Here is a 14,911-nt window from a genome sequence, read left to right as displayed (position 1 = left end):
CTAGCTATGGAATTCCTTTTCTGGCCTTGTCCTAGGAATCCTCTGGATCAATCAATGCTCTAGATGGTAGTGCTCAATCCCAAGCATCTCCACATGGTCTCCTTTGTTGTGTCCTCCATCCTGCATGAACACATAGGTTAGGAATTAATCATTATCTCATACTTCATCTATTTTCTGAAGGATTTGAACACTACTATGCCCAAGAAGGTCTTAGGACTTTGAGGAAGTGATGAGTTGTACTGGTTTGGGATGAACACCTTGGAGGGCGAAGACCTCTCCGAATTTCAAGTCTTCAATAAGCACCAAAAAGGCCTTTAATGCCTTCAATCTCGTCTCCTGTGGCCACAAAACCTAACCCTAGGAAGCAATTGTGGAGTAAGGCCCTTGGCATTGAAAGAGGAAACAACAACATCGTTGAATGTTAATATGGGATGAGGAAGCTCACACTCCACCTTGGCATTGGAAGGGACAATTGGCCAAAACCTCCACTTAGGAGGGACCATTAGAAACAAGGTCATTTTTGGTTCATACCAGAATTGTGGCCTATTTTCTGAGATTGTTGGCAGCTTGGTTTTGTCTTGGATACATGGGTTTTGGACTTTCTTTTAAACGCATGATGAAGTTAGGCGTTCACCCTAACTTTGGAAGGATCGAAAAAGAAAACAACCTATTTTACTTTAGAAAACACCGAAGATTTTTAGGATTATGTTGCTTTGAACCTTGACTTTAAATGTTTATAACAAATTTCGGCATTATTTTTGGCCTTTTCAAGGGTGGTATCAAAAAAACACGATGACCTTAACGAACTTTGACTTGCCTTCCACGCTTTGGAATCTCAACCGTTCACTTTCAACTGCAAAACCGGTATAATTTTCGGCCTTAGCAAGGTGGACAATGGCTTGCAATTTCGCCTCTTAAAAAAAAATACGACTGAACTTTATCTCTTATGAACTCTTAAAATGCTAAGTGGTAACACAACTTCAATGTTTTTTGCGGCTTTGACAAGAGCGCAATCAACTTGAAACACACAACCTTGCTAAAACGAAAGCCAAACTCAGATTTTGCGAAATTCTAAGTGCTTGGATGTTCTCGGTGACCACTTTGGTGTTTTGCTGACAAACACAAAGGATGAAAAACGAAAAAACATGAACCTCACGACCTAAGGCTTGACCTGTTCGAAAGACCCTACAAGATTTCAATATTTCCTTCGACTGAAGCAGGAGTCGAAACCATAATATTTAAGCCCTTTCACCAAACCTAGATTGTGAAATTTTAAGTGCTTTGTTGTTTCGACATCATATTTGGTGTTTTTATTGAGTCTAGCAAGGGAGTTGCATCGGATAATACTGAACTTTTCTACATTAAGAATTTCATCTTTACCCTATTCTAAAATGTGATTTTAGCATGAAGTTTGGGGCTTTTGGGTGTTTGCTTTGGTATTAAGGAGATTGGAGTGAAAAAATTTTACATCATTAGGCAAAGTCGAACTTGGCTTGCATTTTAATACCTTGACTGATTTTTACGCTCTAATATTGAATTCGGTATTTTTGTCGGCTTTTACAAAGTTGGAAACAAAACAACTTTGGCTTCGTCTTAAAACTATGGCCTTTGGATGATTGCAATAAAGTTCGGTAAGGATTTCCGCATTAGAAGAAAATCAGAATAGTAACCTGATTTTGGGATGCATACCCCGGAGCTCTCTCTCATGCAGACAGTAGCAGGTTTGAACCAGGAAAGGAGGGGGGTCCCTGTTAGAGACGGGGAATGATGTGCAGTGCACAACAGACACCACTCCCATTATTGACTCTAATACTTAGCCTAGAATCATCATGTTTCAACGAACGCATAATCAAAACCAAAATCAAATGATACAAAACTTTCCATTTTCACAACTATTCACAAAATGAGCCAAATTTCACAAACTCAACAATCACATGAAACAAGATTTAAATTGATCCAAATCAAAATTTCATACTACGAATCCATCATTTTACATAACAATCCATCAAAATTTCACCAAAAAATCACTTTTAAGCAAATTCCAAAATTTTATCAATAACCAAGTGAATATTGAAATCCACCATTACAATAGCTTAGAGAACACCTAAAAATTCAAAAAATCAAAATCAAAAAACTAAGAATACCCTTTTGGTTATTAGGTTCACAACACCCCAATTCCATCACAAAATCAATAATTGATCCATTCAAACAAAATTTGGGCATGGTAACGTTATAAGATGGAAAATTCCCAAAAATTACTCATAACAATTTATCTAACAAATTTTCTCTACTTCAGATTTTTCAAGCCCACAACGCATCTACGATGGTAAATGGTTGTTACAAACAAGACAAACATTCTAATTCTTTACATGCAATTCTAGGATGTTGCACAAAAGAAATGGAGAGCGAGCTGGGGTTGAGGGCACATAATCTTACTCTTAGTCTGGCTCTTGTTAAATCCTTATCGATCCTAATTTTACTTTCACTTATACCGATTCCATACATTTTCCAATTACTCATCAAAATTGTACCCCCATTCACTCTTACTTCCATATATTCATTCCTAACCTTGAGATCATCACATTACCTCTCTAGTTAATTTCCACATTATTCAAAATTGACTGAGTTTGATCTTTGAAGAGTGCAAGAATGACTCCAAAATTCAAATAGTCAAATTAAAATTCCATTTTTCCCACCCCCTTTTGCTTGTCATTATGAGTTGAATTAACAAACATTTTGTGAGACATGTTGCTATGTCACGGTATTTAAATACATTCAATGAGCAATTAATTTACATGTAATTGCAAACAAGAAAATCATTATAAACACACTTTGATTTCTAAAGGGCAATAAAGAACCAAATCTATATCATTATCATATAGGTCATCTTGCAATCTCCCTTTTTTTGCCCCAGCTCCAAGATTCTTGGAGAACACCAACTTTATCGAAAAGGAATTCTGATAGTGGCAATGAGTTTAAGAAATCAGGACAAGTCTGTTGATGTTAATTAGGGAATGTCAGATTCCAATTGCCTTGGGCAACATTGGAATCCACCCAAAAGGGCTGGCCCCTTTCCTCAAACATGTAGGGCAGAGCCCTATACCTCACGGCAACATTAAACCTCACACCTCACAACTTAAACCGCACACTCAACGTGTTGATAAATAGGGCCGACCCTATTCACAAGGCAATTGCTAAAAAGGAAAAATATAATTAAAGTTAATTATAAGGAAAGCCGACCTATCTAAAGGTTTTGCTCCACATATAAGTAAATGTAAAACCTCATTGTTATTCACTCATTCATTTTTCATTCATGGGAAATATACATGCCTGTCTAATGCGAACTTGAGGGAGACATATTACATCTGCACTTAAAACAATTTACATCTGCCATTGGAGGTGCGAAATCCATCATTAGGAGTCAGCGAACTCAGTGAATACACAGCGAATTCCTTGAAGGTCTGCAATCTAGGTTAAAGGAGCAGCAAAATGGCAGCAACCATCACTCATGTGACAGCAAGCTAATATTGAAGGCAACCACCTCAATCTGCCATACTTCTTGTGACAACAACATCTGAACCTACAAATACATGAGATAAGTGTTGTAATGATTGCATAACTATAATCCATAATCAGATATGAGGATCTTTTCTGGCTGGGTTTTTCCTCCTAGGAGGTTTTCCCAGGGTAACTGTGTCTTGTTCTCAATTTGTTCATTTCTACGTTGTCATTAATTCCAATTTCTTTCAGTTAATCAAACTAATTAGAAACTAAATATAAATTCTAAGTTTATATCAATCTGAAAGTGTTAAAATTAACATGATATCAGAGCTATAGGCTAGATCAACTTTCAGATTTCAGAATTTAGTACTCCTTTATTTCCAGATTGTTGTCTCATTTGCAGGTCAAGTCAATGGGGCTGAAAGTTGAAGATAGGCTTGATGGAAATATCAATTTTGCTGCATGGAAGGTTCGAATAATGTTGGCTCTAGAAGAAGAAGATCTTCTCCACTTTATAGAAGCGAAAGAGCTAACTGAACCTACAGATGCTGCTAAACTAAAACAATTCAAGAAGGATGTTGTCAAGGCCAGAAAGCTCATCATTGATTCAGTTAAAGACCACCTTGTCACCTCCATTGCCTCATTTACTTCTGCAAGGGAAATGTTCAGTCATCTACAAGGTACATATGAAATTAACAATCTCAGTAGGGCAATCACCTTAAGACAACAACTACTTAATATCAAAATGTCAAAAGAAGATTCTGTTGTTTCATATTTTATGAGAATTTCAGAACTAAAGAATCAGCTAGGTACAATTGGTCATAACATGGAAGATAAGGACCTTGTCATGATTGCCCTGAATGGTTTACCACACTCATGGGAGTCATTTATTCAAACCATAAGTGGTAGAACTGAGTTACCTACCCTTGATCGCCTTAAGAATGATTGCATCCAAGAAGAGTCTCGCCTCATCACAAGAGGGCAAACCAAAAATCCTCATGTAGATGATCAACACATGCTTGCAACCCAATGCAAGAAAAGTGGAAATTGGAAGAATCCTTATCCAAAGAGAAATAGGGAATTCAGACCATCTAGTTCCCAACACTCTTGGAAGAAACCAAGAGATACCTCGCATGTTCGATGTTTCAGATGTGACAAGTTTGGTCACTATGCTAAAGAATGTCAGAATAACCCTACTCAAAGAGAAACCAACCTAAATGAAGTCTCAGAACAAAACGATGACTTCTTATTCATCTCTGCTCTGTCTAGCAGCATTCCTACAGATAGTAATACATGGTTGATTGACAGTGGTGCTTCCAGACATATCACAGGCTACCGTGATCATCTTTCAGACTTAGTAGAAAAGGATACCAGCCTTCACGTGGTAATTGGAGATGATGCTCGTTATTCGATAAGAGGTTCTGGCACTACTTCTTTAAATTTAAACTCTAGTATTTCACTGCATCTTAGTGACATCTTGTTTGTTCCTGGAATTAAAAGAAACCTAATTTCCATTTCTACTCTAGAAGATAAAGGTTATCAAATTGCATTTTCTGAGGGAAAAGTGCTTGCTTGGCCTAAGAAATCTAGTTTTAAATCTGCTCGTGTAATTGGTAATAGATATGATAGTCTTTATAAGCTCTCTACTAACCCTGTTCAAGCCCTCATTAATGAGGCTCCCGAATCCTGTGAGCTATGGCATAGAAGACTTGAACACTTACACTATCAAGCACTTCCCTCTCTTGAAAAGTTAGTCAAAGGTATGCCTAAACTCAGTCAAATTCATGATAAAACTTGCAAAGGTTGTGCTATAGGTAAAAAATGTTAAAAGTCCCTTTCATAAAAGTGAGAATAGAGCTAGAGATAAACTAGAACTTGTTCACTCTGATTTATGTGGTCCTATGTCTATAGCATCTCCTAGTGGATTTCTTTATTACGTAATCTTCATAGATGATTTCTCTAGGAAAACTTGGATCTACTTCTTGAAATCTAAAGAATTTGATGAAGTCTTAAGTAAATTTAAAGGGTTTAAAGCATTAACTGAAAACTCCTCTGGTAAAAGAATTAAATGTTTAAGATCTGACAACGGAGGTGAGTACACCTCCAGTAGCTTTTATGATTTTTGTGTTGAGTCAGGAATTAAGAGGGAGTTTTGTGTTCCATACAATCCTCAGCAAAACAGAGTTGTTGTAAGGAAGAATAGAATTATTGTTGAGGCTGCAAAGGCTATGATTAATTATCAAGATTTGCAGACCTTCCTATGGGCTGAGGCTTCTAGAACAGCAGTATACATCCAGAATAGATGTCCTCACCGTGTTCTAAAGAACACGACCCTTGAAGAAGCCTTCACAAGAACCAAACCAGACATCAGTCACCTCAAAATCTTTGGAAGTCACGTTTATGTTCATGTGCCCAAGGAAAAACGAACCAAGTTGGAACCCTCTGGGAAGAAAGGCATGCTAGTCGAATACAGTGAATCCTCCAAGGTATGTTGAGGTAAGTAGGGATGTTACCTTTGAAGAAGATATTGCTTTTAAGAAATCAAAAGGTTCTTCTCTTATTGATAAAGCTAATGACAATCAAGACATGAATGTTGATACTAACCCTAAGATTCAGAGGGAGCCTGTTGAACCTCCACCTCAAGAAGAACATGATGATCCACCAAAGCCCATGAATCCCACTGACATTCCTAGTGACATTGTTGTTACCAAGAAGAGGCCACTTTGGGTAAGAAACACCATTCAAGAAGCTGAAAGATTTGGTGCTCCCAGTGGCACCTTTCGTGAAATCAAGAGACCTCAAGTATTCTCCAACTACATTGCATTGATGAACAATCTCATTGAATCTGAACCTTGCAATGTTGAAGAAGCCTTGAACCATCATGCCTAGAAGCTTGCTATGGATGGAGAGTATCAGTCAATCATCAAGAATGATGTTTGGGATATTGTGCCCACACCCAAAGGTAAATCTGTTGTTTCCTCTAAATGGTTATTTAAAATTAAACATAATGTTGATGGTAGTATTGAAAAGTATAAGGCTAGATTTGTAGCTCGTGGTTTTTCTCAAAAGGAAAGCATAGACTATGAAGAAACATTTGCTCCTGTTGCTAGATATACTTCTATTAGAACTATAATAGCTATTGCTGCTGCTAGAGGTTGGAAGCTACATCAGATGGATGTTAAGACTGCCTTCCTTAATGGTGTCATTGAGGAAGAGGTCTATATTGAACAACCTGAGGGTTATGAGATTCAGGATAGAATAACTCATGTGTGCAGGTTGAAGAAAGCTCTGTATGGCCTCAAACAAGCTCCTCGTGCTTGGTATGAAAGAATTGATAAATACTTGTTAAGTCTAGGTTTTTGTAAGAATGATGCTGACTCTAACATCTACTTTAAGTTATCCAATAATGAAATGCTAATTCTAGTTCTGTATGTGGATGATTTATTTCTTACTAGTAAAGATGAACTTATCACTAGATGTAAGAAAGAACTAGCTTCAGAATTTGAAATGAAAGACTCAGGTCTAATGCATTATTTTCTAGGTCTAGAAGTATGGCAAGGATCTAACGAAATTTTTCTAAGTCAAGGGAAGTACACTATTGATATCTTGAAAAGATTTAGAATGATGGATTGTAAACCTATGTCTACTCCTATGGAATCTAACTTAAAGAAGTTAAGTGTTTCTGCAGCTAACTCTGATTTTGCAGATCCATCAAAGTACAGGCAGTTGATTGGATCACTAATGTATCTAGTTAACACTAGACCAAACATATGTTTTTTGCAGTGAATGCTCTCAGCCAGTTTATGAGCATGCCCAAACATGTTCATCTTGTTGCAGCCAAGCACATTCTAAGATACTTGCGAGGCACAGTTGGCTATGGGCTGAAGTATCCACTTAACACTTCAATAACCTTGGAAGATTATTTAGATGCAGACTGTGCTGGAAGCGTCAAAGACAGGAAAAGCACTTCCGACATTTGCTTCAGCTTAGGATCCGCAGTGATCTCTTGGGCTTGCAGAAAACAATCCTCAGTGGCACTAAGTACTGTTGAAGCTGAATATATTGCAGCAAGTGTAGCTTCTAGGGAAGCAGTATGGCTTCACAAGCTTCTTGCTGGGTTGTTTGGCCAGCCTTGGGATCCTACAATTATTCATTGTGATAATCAAAGTTGTATCAAAATGTCTATCAATCTAGTGTTTCATGATAGGTCAAAACATATGGAAACTCATTATCATTTCATTTGGGATATGGTGCAAAGAGGCGCCATTCAACTGAAGTATGTCAACACTGATGAGCAGGTTGTAGATATTCTTACCAAGCCTCTGTCCAAAGTGAAGTTTGTGTACTTCAGGGACAGACTCGGTGTTGTGGAAAATGAAATCCTGATTGAGAGGGAGTCTCAACCTCAGTGATACATTGTGTTGTATCAAACCACCCTCTGCGGGCAATGTAAGGTGGTATTGTAATCTTCTCAGGGAGAAGTGTAGTTATTAACCATCCTCTGCGGGCAATGTAAGATGGTATTGTAATCTTCTCAGGGAGAAGAGTAATTGTTAACCATCCTCTGCGGGCAATGTAAGATGGTATTGTAATCTTCTCAGGGAGAAAAGTAATTGTTAACCATCCTCTGCGAGCAATGTAAGATGGTAGAAAAGATCCTCTCCACCCTCTGCGAGCAATGTAAGGTGGATCAAGTCTATGCTTGTGTGCAAGCTGGAAGATTATATTATGTAGTTCCATTGTATGCATGTGTGCAAGATGGAAGCCTACAATATTCTGATTATGTAATTCATTCTTTGCTTGTGTGCAAGATGGAAGATTATAGTTATGTTTCTCCTCCCTAATTAAGAGGGAGTGTTGATGTTAATTAGGGAATGTCAGATTCCAATTGCCTTGGGCAACATTGGAATCCGCTCAAAAGGGCTGGCCCTTTCCTCAAACGTGTAGGGCAGAGCCCTATACCTCACGGCAACATTAAACCTCACACCTCACAACTTAAACCGCACACTCAACGTGTTGATAAATAGGGCCGACCCTATTCACAAGGCAATTGCTAAAAAGGAAAAATATAATTAAAGTTAATTATAAGGAAAGCCGACCTATCTAAAGGTTTTGCTCCACATATAAGTAAATGTAAAACCTCATTGTTATTCACTCATTCATTTTTCATTCATGCGAAATATACATGCCTGTCTAATGCGAACTTGAGGGAGACATATTACATCTGCACTTACAACAATTTACATCTGCCATTGGAGGTGTGAAATCCATCATTAGGAGTCAGCAAACTCAGTGAATACACAGCGAATTCCTTGAAGGTCTGCAATCTAGGTTAAAGGAGCAGCAAAATGGCAGCAACCATCACTCATGTGACAGCAAGCTAATATTGAAGGCAACCACCTCAATCTGCCATACTTCTTGTGACAACAACATCTGAACCTACAAATACATGAGATAAGTGTTGTAATGATTGCATAACTATAATCCATAATCAGATCTGAGGATCTTTTCTGGCTGGGTTTTTCCTTCTAGGAGGTTTTCCCAGGGTAATTGTGTCTTGTTCTCAATTTGTTCATTTCTATGTTGTCATTAATTCCAATTTCTTTCACTTAATCAAACTAATTAGAAACTAAATATAAATTCTAAGTTTAAATCAATCTGAAAGTGTTAAATTAACAGTCCAATGGTACTATCCAGACACAATTTCAATATTCTTGGGGCTCTCCACACTTCTTGGAGTAGTTTCTAAAAAAATTTGGAAAGCACCAATTTTCATTAAATTCAATATCCTAGGAACGTAAGGTTATATTGACATGGTCAAAACTTATAGTTGGTCAATACTAGGTTGTAGAAAAATAAAAATTAAAAGACAACTTACGTTTGATTATTTAAGAGTCTAAAGTCACTTTTGGAGAGAAAATAAGGGCACAAAAATAATAATATTTCATTAATTGTAGACATTAAGTTTCCACAGTCCACAATTGCTATGGAGTATAGAGCTTTTGGATTTGATTGCGTGTGCCTTTTTCTTATCAACGTTTCAAATCATACTCTATGATTCATCATCAAGATAGTGAGAGCTAGAGAAGAACGTTTAGAATCATACTCTTATGATTCATCATCAAGATAGTGAGCTAGAGAAGAATGTTTCAAATCATACTCTTATGATTCATCATCAAGATAGTGAGCTAGAGAATCATAGAGTATGATTCGAAACATTGATAAGAAAAAGGCACACTCAGTCAAATCCAAAAGCTCTATACTCCATAATATTTTATTATTCCAAAAGTGCTTATAAAAGGATATTTTGAGGAGAAAAAGCCCATTCTGAATATTTTATCAAACCCTTGATTGTTTGGGATATTGAACCAGGTTCGTTCTTCAACCAAAAGACAAAAACCCTTTTGGTCATCAATTTCATGGACAAAAACCCACCTAGCTGACCAAGTGGATTCATACAGAGTTTAGTACAGTGCTAAACATTTGTGCAATTTGATTTTGCAATGTTTTGGGTTTTGAGATTTTATTCCCAAGTTTTGCCAAGTTTACAATTTACAAATCTATAGAGGTTTTCAAACAAAAAACATTTGTTGTAAAGTTATTTTGTGAAATTTTAATTTCAATTTATGTTCTTATCATGCCAGTCACTTACCTGCGGTTTGAATTTTCAGCACCTATAGTACTGGCCGCCCAGCTATGGGTAATCTCTAGTTATTCATATGTGGGTTGTTGCCATTTGCCATGCCCCGTCAAGATTAGATCCTTCAGTGTCATAACCCCAGCTATGACACATTCATCGTCATTAAATAAACTCGGAAAATTGTCTTACTCCGTAAGACTTCACAATTTTCTTAAGTACAATGCTAAACACTCATTAGTAAGAGAAGATCGGGTGGTTATTGGGATAAGTCAGAAATAAAACATGGCACATTGAATGAGAATCACTTGGATCAATTAATGTTTGTCTAGCGATCAGACTTAGCAATGCAACGATCTTTTATGAGAAAGAAGATGCAATTTAGAGCAACGATTAATATTAGTAAAGCAGCGATTGAGATTGTTTATATTAACTATAAACAATAGACATCAAACAACAGTTTCATTAAAATATTAATTTGTATAAAAATCAGCGACTGGGATTTGTTTATATGAGCAGTGATTAAGACAATGATTGTTTAACAATAAAGAGGGACTTCATAAGTGTGACTTCATAAAGGGAATGTTATTAAAACAAATAAATCATTTGTTTGGAAGACAGCAATTTACATAAGACAACAATTGTTTGGAAGAGGTGCAACGTGTATGATGAGGTGTATCCAATAAGACTAGTTTATGTTTAAATGAATAAGTGGGATTTTCTTTTACAGATGCTAAACAGTGATTAATGGATACCTAGCAATTAAAGCATCTTAAGCAGCGATTTTATTAACAACATATAATTAAGATCAAGAAGCCATGATCAGTTAAGAGACACGTCCTTATGAAACATGACATCCATTGCAAAGAGGGGTGACTCTTCGCCTTATCTTAGAAGCTATATAAGATAAATCTGAAAGGGAGAAGGAGGAGCATCAAAGGAGGAGATAAGACATTCGATCAAGAAGAAACGTTGAGTTTCATAATTAATGAAACTAGACTGCAGACTTATAATTGTTCAAGTCATTGGTATGATCCATAGTGCATTCTGATCTGGCTGATTTGTTATCTTCCACTTGATAGCAAGTAGGAATATTATGCAGATAACATATTGCTACTGATATAGATTTATGTTGCTATTCTTGCCATTATGATATCAATGCGTAATAGAGTAGATATGTAAGATTCCTTATTACTTAAAACAACGAACTATCCCATTATGGGGGGGAGAATGGACATATGAGGGATGCAAGTAGCTAGGGATCAATTCAGGTAGAAACACCCCAAGTGGGGTTGGGAGGCCGAATGGCAAGTGTCATTCCAGACTCCTGGGCCTGATCGAACGGCTCGAGGCGCCTTGTATGATCTCCCACAGTGCTTCATAATGTGGATGGATTGTTAGGGAAAGTATCATTGAATCCCACATACACATTATGTAATATATAATGATAATTAAGATTATGTTCCTAACCCTAGTAGGAGAGATCCATTTTATATCTAACACGGTTGAGGGGTCTCAGTCAGGGTTTAATGGGTGAATAATATCTCTATTACGTTTCTGACTTGGAATAGGGATTTTAGGGCAAAAACTAGGGCATTTACAAAGAGGGGACATTACACCATTCTAGAAAGGTGTTAAAGTATTGTGATTGTTGTTACAGGGGTTTCGGAGGACAAACTACATTCTTCATAATGTTGTTCAGATTTCCATAACATTAATTGTCTAATTCTACAGTTCTAGTATTCATGGCAGCATCATTTGCAAACTTTTGTTAGCTTCACATTGAGGTCAGAAATTAAGTTTTCCAGTATTGCATATATTTCTGCTTTTAAATCAGCATTTACCTCTATTTATTGTAAGTTTATCAGGTGGTTTCTTGAAGTTGCCAACCGTTTGATAAAAAGTTCCAATGAAATTCAATGCATGACAAGTTGTTTTTGAAATTGCCCTAGATTATTATTTATAGTGCAGCTGTTCTTGATCTTTAATTCAAAAATATTGAATACTACAATGTTCCTTCGACTGTTTGATGAAATGTCTTTGTGCTCTAGATGAAAAATCTGCAAGTTTGTTTTTAAATTCATGTCTTTGTATGCTATCTTTGATAACACTCATAGCCATTAATCCGGTCGCAGGCATTATTGATTAACTGTTCTAAATATCCATTTGTGCATTTAGCACTATGAAATATAATCTAATTCGAAGGACAGAATGTAACAGAGATAGCATACCTCAGCATGAGGTTCTCCTGCTTTTGGATGGAATCCTTGACCCACAATTTGTCCATCCTTGACAATCACACAACCAACCATGGGATTGGGAGAGGTGCAGCCTAGTGCCTTCCTTGCAATACTTACACACATTCTCATGTATTGAGCATCCTCTTCTGTGGCTCCATGTGGGAGAGGTGAAACTGTAAACCCATCATATCTAGCACACCCACAAGTTCCCTTTCTTAAGTTTCTGCTCACAACTTTAGCAAACTTAGAGATATCCAACTCCCCAAAAAGTCTGGATTTGCAACATCTGGGGATGAATGACAATTGCAGGGCACCAAAATTGAAGTGTCCTCCTGCAATAACGGAATGCCTTGCTCTTGTTGGGTAGCTTGTATAACCTCTGTTGATATTATTACTTACAGGCCTGAGAATGCAGAAATCCATTCGCACTTGGTTAACTATTTTCTCAAACGCGTCATTTACAGACGATTGCACCATTTACAAACATCGGATCATTTGCAGCCGATTTTTTCAGAGTCTTTTTCTTTTGTCCCGTTCTTCCCCGGATGAGCTAATTTTGCGGTGTTTAACAACCTCTGAGTACGTTTTCCTTGGGACGATAGAATAAAGCAGCAGTTGTAGGTAACTTTTTATTTGATATTTATTTTTTTATAATAATAAATATAAGGTATAACTAGTTATTAATCATATATTTAAAATATTTTTTTAGTTTTAAATTTTAGCTTTACATATAAATATTCAAATTTTAAAAACTTTTATTATCTTTATTTATTTTAATAATTATTATATAAATATAATTGATTTTAATATATAAATAATATGGTCCAAGGGGTTGAGCTTAACTGGTTAAAACAAAACAGGTTCTCACTGTGGAGACCCAAGTTCAATTCCCAATAAGGACATATATATGAAAATTTAAATATATAAAATAAGTTTTCAGTAAATACATATTTTTAATTATTTAGTAATTAGTAAATTTATTAATTATTATTATTTTTATTAATATTTATATTTGATCTATTTAAATTTTACATTTAATTTTTTATTTTAATTTTTAACTTAGATTTGAAATTTATTTTAATTATTTCTGGTTTTTTTAATAAAATTAAAAATAATAATTAAATGTTATTATAATTAATATGATTTATCTTTATGTCTTATTGAAATTTAAATTATAGAATTTAAATTTTTATTTTTATTTATATAACATTATTAATATTTTAATTATAATGAATTAAAAAAATAGTTTTATTTCTTATTTATTTTTTATTAACTTAATGAGTTTATTTTTTATATTATCATCAAGGTGTTGATCTTAAGGATGACATACAAATTGAGTAGTGACGGTGTAGAAATTCAATTAGAATTAGTTAGAATTATTTTATACATGTTTATTTTTAGGCAATCTTGAGATAAATTATAGCATTACCATCTGATGCCCTCCTAAATGGCACAAGGTTAGTCTAAGATCAAAGAACACAAAACACACAAAGCATTAGCGGTAGTCAATCGAAAACTAATCTAAAAAGGCATACCAAAAGAGAGACTAAAAGCATGCAAGCATATTTAACTATCAAAGCAAACATGATGAGGCATCTCCAAATACCTCCTAACATACTCCTAGTTCCTTCTCCCTTGTTCCTCTCCTCTCCAAGTTCCAAAATAGTGTAGCTCTCAGCAGCTTTTTGCACTATGGATGCTTATGGAGGATTGAGATTTGTAGAATAGCTCCAAACATGAAATGAAAAGCTATTTTTAATGCTAAAATGATTGATTTTACCAAAAAGACAAGATTTAGTTATGCTATGCTAAATGCTCTCTAAAATGGCTATAGTCTAAATGCTTACAGGTTTTCAGGATCTGGATTATGAAGGAATGGGCTCTATTTATAGGAAAAATGGAGCAATGGATGGTTGAGATTGAGCAATCTCAACAAGGGTCAGGATTGAATGATTTCAAATCCATGTGAGGGCTTTCAACCCAATCCCAGGATGACAAGTGTCAATGTGAGACAGGTTAAGAGGAGAGGGAATAAGCATTAAATGCCTGATATGACCTTGGGATTTTGAGTCAAGGTTGGTTGAATGAATAAACTCTTTATTCAAAGAATAAAGCTTTTATCCAATGGATAAATTCTTGTGCAAATGTGAAATGGATGAATATGGTCAAACAATAAATGTTTGGGGAGACAAGATTGAAATAACCATAAATGGTTATGTAAGAGACATAAATGGTCATGTAAGAGCCATTAGTGGTCTTAGAAGACTTTGGGGGTTAATTTGTTGAACACACAAAGCATTAAATGTTTTTCAAAGACTTTGGAGTCTTTGAGAAGTGACTCCATTTTGCTTAGGAATGTGACAATAATTAGGAGATGGATTAGGCTAATTAGGAAAGGGTTAGAAGAATCTAGAAGGGGATTAGGTTTGCAAGTGGATTTGGTGGGTGAGGGAAAATAGGATTTTATTAAAATAAAAATTCATTTATTTCAATAAATGTGTGCAAGTTGCATTTGTAGGAAAATGCAAGTGGG

The 14,911-nt window shown here is 35.7% G+C and overlaps 1 protein-coding gene across 1 annotated transcript in view; it reads right to left on the bottom strand.

Annotated features, from left to right (window-relative positions):
- The window catches only part of LOC131032442 (riboflavin biosynthesis protein PYRD, chloroplastic), a 101,502-nt gene extending 88,521 nt beyond the window's left edge, over positions 1-12,981 (bottom strand). Inside the window, exon 1 of the mRNA XM_057963415.2 lies at positions 12,370-12,981. Coding sequence (XP_057819398.2) covers positions 12,370-12,855 — 486 coding nt within the window. The 5' untranslated portion in view covers positions 12,856-12,981. The remainder of the gene's footprint in view (positions 1-12,369) is intronic.
- Positions 12,982-14,911: the final 1,930 nt, after the last annotated feature.

This window comes from Cryptomeria japonica, chromosome 11, assembly GCF_030272615.1.
Source record: "Cryptomeria japonica chromosome 11, Sugi_1.0, whole genome shotgun sequence".
Lineage (NCBI taxonomy): Eukaryota > Viridiplantae > Streptophyta > Pinopsida > Cupressales > Cupressaceae > Cryptomeria > Cryptomeria japonica.
Note: the sequence above shows the minus strand (reverse complement) of the source record. Positions and strands in the feature narration are given on the sequence as shown.